At 38.3% G+C, this 7553-nt stretch overlaps 2 protein-coding genes across 2 annotated transcripts; both read right to left on the bottom strand.

Annotated features, from left to right (window-relative positions):
* Window positions 1-4092: 4092 nt before the first annotated feature.
* On the bottom strand, window positions 4093-5453 carry LOC126054524 (uncharacterized). Its single transcript, XM_049840486.2, has 5 exons — window positions 5415-5453; window positions 4858-4896; window positions 4697-4783; window positions 4364-4591; window positions 4093-4210 (listed from the first exon to the last, which is right to left on the bottom strand). The coding sequence occupies exons 1-5, from the start codon at window positions 5451-5453 to the stop codon at window positions 4142-4144; spliced, it is 462 nt and encodes a 153-aa protein (XP_049696443.2). The 3' UTR covers window positions 4093-4141.
* A 478-nt stretch (window positions 5454-5931) lies between these two features.
* LOC110373349 (uncharacterized) lies at window positions 5932-7553 on the bottom strand. The gene is made up of 5 exons (XM_064037374.1): window positions 7465-7553; window positions 7057-7095; window positions 6890-6982; window positions 6573-6800; window positions 5932-6057 (listed from the first exon to the last, which is right to left on the bottom strand). Exons 1-5 carry the CDS (start codon window positions 7516-7518, stop codon window positions 5989-5991), a joined length of 483 nt encoding a protein of 160 aa, XP_063893444.1. The 5' UTR covers window positions 7519-7553; the 3' UTR covers window positions 5932-5988.

Raw genomic sequence — 7553 nt, 5'->3', positions numbered from 1 at the left:
AAACGGCTCAAAAATGCAATTGCCGGTGAGGTTTACATATTTGTGCCGCTTGAGGTTTTCCGCGGCCGCAGCAGCTGCACCGACACAGCTCGCCGTACTGGGAAGGTGGGAAGGTGCAAGGGTGTCGACGCAGGTTGCGTCCCACACCAAAGACCTTCCCATCTTCCAAGGCATTATAGACATCCCGTCTGGTCTCTTGCCATCGTCGCGTGCCAAGCCTCTGGGTTCTAAAATGGCTGGCACTCCGGCGGTGACAAGAGCACGACGGATAATGTCATTTATGCTGGCGTGTCGTGCCATGCGACCAGCACTTTTGCTACAGGAAAGACCATGGTGCCCAAGGCGGTCCACAGATTCACCACACTGGCAGCGATGCGGAGCCGCAGTGGGAGCGCCGAGGCGTAGGCATGTAGCGAGCCGGATGTAGTGTCACCCAGCATGGTCCCAACGCTGGGTGACGGCAGTGCGTGAAGCCATAGCCCTGACTTCCACTCTCCCACAGCCAGTAGGCGGGCACGCTCAGCAGTATTGACAGATGTTTCAATTAGTTTATTTCTCGTCAATCTGCAGAGCGGCTCGTCCCACTGTCTCTGGGAAGCCGGGTTTTCAGGGAAGGCTGTGTTTGGGCAAGCCACTTTCCAGGCGTTCATGCCATCAGTCAGACACGGCACCTCAGAATTGACCAGTGAAGGGGCTAAAATTTTTCTGGTCAACTCCTTAGTGCCGCAGACCGAGGATAGGAACGCCGGTAGACTTAAACTGGAAATTTTGCGGACACCGAGGCCACCGAATCTGATCGGAAGGGTGGCTTGAAGCCACGCTCGGTCGTCCAAGGCCAAATTAAAAACAGATGTAAGAGTAGTACGGATAATTTGGTCAATTCTGTCTAAAAGATGTGGCTGCTTCCATAAGGAGAGGAGCGAAGGTTGTATATAAATTTTGGGCCAAAACAACAGTATTTTACTAAGGTAAAAGCCGAATGAAGATTAATTTTAAAAAGTCTATCCGAAATGTCATTAAAATTTGAAATTTTGTTATCTATGAATGTTGTGAAACTTTCTTCCAAAATAGGTGAACCTAGGAGGTGCAATGATGTTTCGTCCAGAATTTTAATTTGAGGTGCTATGACGTTAAATTTTGATATGACTGTCTGTCTGTCCGGGATGTCAGGAACAAAAATTTCACATTTTGATAAATTTAGATCCAGTCCAATCGAATGAAATTTTTCTTTTAGGAATATGAGGTCTTGGTAAACAGTTTCACTATCTCCTCCTAGGGTCCCGTCATCCAAATACCAGGCGTTAAATTTTGAATTTAGTTTCTCTATTATGGGGTGAATAGCCAAGCTGAAAATGACCGGCCCAAGGGGGTCACCCTGTTGGCATCCAACTGCAGATTCCAAAACATGGTCCTTGTATAGTAATTTAGAAGGGTGCCTGTAACATTGCCAAAGGTAACTATAAATTTCGGGTAATTCTTTTTTGGCCTCGGCCAACAAGGTGTCCCTGTTAACAGAATTAAAAGCGTTCTTTATGTCAACCTTAAGGATGACCTCACCTATTTTTGAGTCTAAAAATGTGGAGAAAGCATGTATAGCAGCCTCACAGCCCCCTTTCGAACCAAATCCGAGTTGTAGGGGCTGAAATTTGTTAGCAAGCACGTCATGATAGTGCTTGCAACAAATTTTGGCTGCCATACGCCTGTATGTACACCCTACGGCAATGGGACGAATGCCGCCGTCCTTTTTACGGAGCGCACATAAGTTCGCTCCGTAAAGCACGTCCACGACGGCATTGTTCACACCGCCGGAGAGCATAAGATTAACTAGAGCCGTAAGTTCCCTCAGAAGCGACTCACCAGCTTCCCCAGCGCCCGAGCCTACAAGATCCTTCAGATGTTGAGGGCTCAGGCCGTCGAGGCCGCCGGCAGAGCCGGTCCTGAAAGAAGCCACGGCTCCAGCTACTTGTTGGGCTGTAACGGTGAGGTGGTCGGAATTTAGATCTGGAGGGTCGGGGAAAGTGAGGTCATCCGAGGGAGCCGGGTGTTTACTCTCCAGAGCGGCAAGTGTTTCTGGAGAGTACGGCGCCACCACATCGCTGCTGAAAAGGATCCTAGCAGCACCCCTTATGTCACCCTCGCTTAATTTATCCTCTACATGTTGACACAAGTCCTTGGAGGTGAATTTGGAATTTACTGTAGTGTCTGGGACGAAAATGGAGGTCGAAAGGCAATTTAGTTTAATTTGTTTGGTTAATGATTTTTTATTTATCTGAGTTTTGTCAACATGTAGGATGCGGTAGGGAAGGGTGAGCAACTGTTCCCAGGCGCTTTCTGAATTTTCCAGGGTTGCGAGGCGGACGCATTGGGCCAGACTTGACGCAACAGTCCGCCTTGCACCCCTGGGCACTCTTTTGAGTATGGGGGTGTTACTTTTTAATTTTGAAAGTGAGTTCCAGAGGAGATGGTTTGTCGGAGGTGTAGTAACTTGAGGGGTCAAGGGGCACTGAGATACACTCTGCATCTTGTGGACTTTGCCTAAGTGTATCTTCAGGCCCCTTTCTCCTTTAAAAAATCTTGCCTGGGAACAGAAGGGGCATCTTACTGAGGTCTCAGCCGATGTGGAAGGTTGACACACGCTGCTTCCGGCGTCGCTACTGCCATCGTTCATTGAAACAGTAAAAATTTAAAAGCTTTAATCAAAATAAAACACTATAGTCTTCACAAATGTCTTCAAAAAATTATACACTGTAGTCTTCACAGATTTTCAATATGATCGGCCAGGGGGCAAAATAAAATTGTTGTTAATTTATTTCTTTATCTGAATATGCAGGGTTTATGAAAATTTTAATGTCATTGACTATGGAATGAGTGTGTATCCTTGGTGTCCGACGTTGAAAAACCTTATCCGATAAGTTTTTTTTAGCATCTTACCGAAACTGTTACAAATACAAAGCTCAATATCGCAGCACCGTACATCCCGAACATTGTTCACGATGTCACTGAGGACTCCCAAAATAAACACACATGTATATATATTAAAACATTCTCAAATGCGCAATTTATTGCCAGTGCAGCCTAAATACCAGAAAATTGTAGTACTATTCACATTGAGGTATAACAATAAAAATGTTCATCTTAATAGGTGACAAATTAATTCACAAATAAAGTAATAGGCGACAAAAAATCGATCATTAATTTTTAAGGAAAATTTTTGTAATAAATAATATTGTTGATTTTTTGAGATATTATGAATTTAATGTACACTTTTCTAGTTGGAAAGCTTATGCTACCTACCTGCTTACTCATCGTGATGAATACGGTGTCCTGCACCATTTTCCCTCTCCTATTTTTTTTGTTGTTTAATAATGCATATGGAAATAGTAGTAGATACACTAACTCAAGTTTTTAACCGATTCGTATTACAAGCTTTTAAGCAGTAAAGTTTGGTTTCTTTAGTTTTCTATTAATATATGGTTCTAAGCTGATGACAATGATATTACGATAGCACCTTAAAAAAGTCAAAAATGCTTAATAAATATGCAAAAGAATTCAGATCACCCCTTTTTTTGAAGAAGGAAAAGACGTTAGCACTAGCGATAGCAATTTCTATTTGTCTAAGATCGGAAATGGAATGCTTTACTACACATGATACAGGGGATTATTCGTAAATATCCTATTAATGACTATTATGATACAAAAGGTATTTAAGAACCTATCGTGTGTGCTATTGCTGAACGCGATATTATAGGTGTTTGCAAAGAATAATATTGGTGGATAAAACTTCTACTAGGTTTGTGTTTGCATTACATTACAATGCTTTAGATATATCTGGTTTTACCAAAGCATTTGATTGCGGTATTAATGAAAAAACTATCTTGGATTTCTATCAAAACGTAATAATTGCTTTTTTTTCTGTAACAGTTCTTAGTGTTTTATAGATCAGTGATAGAGTAAAAATCTTTATGTCCATCTGAAAAGACTTACAGAAACTGTAGTTTATAAAGGAGTCCCACAGGGCTCAACTTTTGGCTCAATGCTTTTCAAATCTGACTTTTTGTTTAAAAGGGTTTGGAAGTAAAACAATATTTTTATGCTGCATTTAGTTTATCGGTTTTGAGACTAACAATTTACAGAAATAAATTCAACATTCTTTTATAAAGAATTCTTTGGTTTGCTGGCATGTAGAGCTGTCGTTCCACTTTGTGCAGCTCTGCAACAGGAAGAAATGCATTAGTACCGAGTTGTTTTAAAATCACAGATGTTTATGTTATAGATTTACTTAGGTTATAAATACTTTCACACTAAATGTTAGATAAAGGAAAAATGTTCTACGATATGTCAGCAAGAGTAGTTTTATACATACTTTTAGCCACTGCGTTACTACACAACGATTAAATCTCTCGCCTTCACATGATTCTGCAGATCCATATGGTTTGATGTCACCATTGATACATTTTGATTGCACTACTTCCAATAAACTTGGGTCAGCTAAAACTTTTTTAAACATGGCGTCTAGTGCTTTGGATCTGTCAAGCTTATCGTCATCACCAATGAGGCCTAATTTTTTATTTCGACAAAACTCTTCCTCGCACTGTGAAAATGAAATTATACATTTTGAGTGTTATAATGGCAAAGTTAAGCTATTATCATTTTCTTGAATTGCACGTTCAGAAGTACTTCTGCACTCTTCACTCACCAGAGATTTCCGAGAGCAATCAGACATGTCATATGGGTTATCAATCTGGTTGGCTGGCAATTCATTCGTGCAACAATTAATTTCAGACTAGAAAAAAAAAGAGTGAATGTACCACACCTTCATATTTTTAAACGTCAATGTATTAATATTAATTGACTTACATATCCATAGTTTATACATGTTTCCTTGTCCAATGCAGCCTGTAAAATGATATGGGGGTTAATTTTTTTTTTTCTGGAAATGCAATGTTCCTCAATGTCATTACCGACGCAACAAGTTGCCTATCCTATTTCAAGTCTGCAACGTTGAGGAAGAAATCACCACTAGATAATATTTTTTTCTTACCGTAACTGTTATGACTACAAAGCTCAAAATTACAGTAGCGTACATGCTGAACATTGTTCAGTTTGAAACTGAGGACTAGCAACACGCCTATGTATTTAAATATCCACAAATGCGCAATTTATTGCCAGTTCTACCTAAATACCAGAAAATTGTATCAGTTTATACACGTAGTTAAAACATCAAAATTATTACAATTGGTGACAAATTCATTCACTAACAAATGAAATAAGAGGCAAAGAAAAACAATCATTATATTTTCAGGAAATTCCTTAAAAGTTATTGGTTGCTTTTTGATATACCTGTTATGAATTTAATTTGATTTCTTTTTATGTTTTTCAACTTTTCTAGTGTATAGCTTATGCTCCCTACTTACGTCGTGATGCATGTTTTGCATCATTTGCATCTGTTCCATGTTAGTTGCAAAATGTATATAGTTTTTTCTTAGGTTGTGACGTACAAAGGTGTTCAGGAATTGGTACTCGATAGAGGGAAATGAAAGGAAATACATTGACAAGAGCTCAAGTAATTATTAACATGAGTGTATGTGGCCCATCATGATATAATGATACCTTTAATACGAATATAAAAAGCCCAAACTTGTGCCTTGCCCCCCATGACAGACCAATTTTAAATCTTAATTATTTACATTTAAAAATGTTAACAATTATGTAAAAGAATTGAGATCCCCCTCTTTTTTAAAAAGGATAAAAACGTTAGCACATGCAATGGCTAATTCTGTAAATCTAAAATCAGGGTTCAAAATGTTTTTTCTAGGTACAGGGGATCATTCACATCTTAAAGGGCTGTGTACTATTAAACACAATATTATATGTGTATGTATATTTGCAACAAATAATGGTGGAGGAAAAGGGTTCAGAAGTAAAACAAAATTTTTATGCTGCATTTTATTTAGTGGTTTTGAGATTAACAAATTCATGGAAATAAATTCAACATTCTTTTACAAAGAATTCTTTGAATTGCTGGCATGTGGAGTTGTCGTTCCATTTTGTACAGCGCTGTAACAGAAAAACATGCATGAGTACTGAGACTATATTAATGCATTTTATGGGCAAAATCGAATAATTAACAATGAGAAGTTTTACAATTTCCATAATTATAGGACTTTGGCATTTATTAAGGTATTACATATCTTTATTTATCTTAAGTACGACGACATAAATTACAGTTTTTCTTAAAACGGTACTTAGCTATGCATTTTAACCCTCATATTTTGAATTAAGCAGTTGTTACATGTTAGGAAAAATAGTTTGGTTTTAATTCCGGGTGACAACTATATATTTATACCTAACATTTGTCTTTGATTTCCGCAAAATAATGCTTGATTCTATACCTAGTTCAACCAGATGTTTCAAAAATAAATATGGACATTTATGTTGTTACTAAACTTGGATCTTGACAGCTAAAAACCAATACTTTAACACTAAGCACGTCTGATAACGGAAAAATTACCTAACATTACATTAAACAACACTTGTCTACTATATTTCAGCGAGGGTAGTTTCATACATACTTTCAACCATTGCGTTACTATACAACGATTAACTCTTTCGCCTTCACATGATTCTGCAGATCCATATGTCTTGATGTCACCATTGATACACTTTGATTTCACTTCTTCCGATAGACTTGGGTCATATGTAATTCTTTTAAACATGACTTCTAGTACTTTGGATCTGTCAAGTTTATCGTCATCACCAGTGAGGCCCCATTGCTTAGCTCGACACAACTCTTGCTCGCACTGTGAAAAATAAAGAAATATTATAAAGTACCTGCTATGCTATTATTTCAGAATTTTCAGTGTAAGTAAGTAATTCAACATCAACTCACCGGAGATTTTTCCTTAGAAAAACATTCAGCCGTGTCGTCTGTTAAAATAATCATTTTTCCTGGATATTCGTTCAAGCAACATTCTATTTCAGCCTAGAAAAAAAACCACAACTTCATATTTAAAAAAATCCATGTTTTTAAATTTTTTAGGTTATTAATTTACTTACCATTTCATAGTTTGTGCATATTTCCTTGTCAAATCCAGCCTGTAAAATGATATTGGGGTTAGTTATTTTTTATCTAGAAATGCAATGATTGTAATGGTCTTCAATGTCGTTGCCGAAAAACAAGCTATACTAATATAAGCTAACTCATCATCATCATCATCTCCCATGACTTTTGCCAACTACGTTGGGGTCGACTTCCAGTCTAACCTGATTCAGCTGAGTACCAGTGTTTTACAAGGAGCGACTGCCTATCTAACCTCCTCAAACAAGTTACCCGGGCGACCCGATACCCCTTGGTTAGATTGGTGTCAGACTTACTGGCTTCTTACTACCCGTAACGACTGCCAAGGATGTTCAATGACAGCCTTATATTATTAAAAATTGTAACTATAATATTTTTTTTCTTACCGAAACTATTACAAATACAAAGCTCAATAGCACAGCACCGTAAATCCCGAACATTGTTCACGTTGACACTGAGGACTACTAACACGAAC

The sequence above is a fragment of the Helicoverpa armigera genome, chromosome 13, assembly GCF_030705265.1.
Source record: "Helicoverpa armigera isolate CAAS_96S chromosome 13, ASM3070526v1, whole genome shotgun sequence".
Taxonomy (NCBI): Eukaryota; Metazoa; Arthropoda; class Insecta; order Lepidoptera; family Noctuidae; genus Helicoverpa; species Helicoverpa armigera.
Note: the sequence above shows the minus strand (reverse complement) of the source record. Positions and strands in the feature narration are given on the sequence as shown.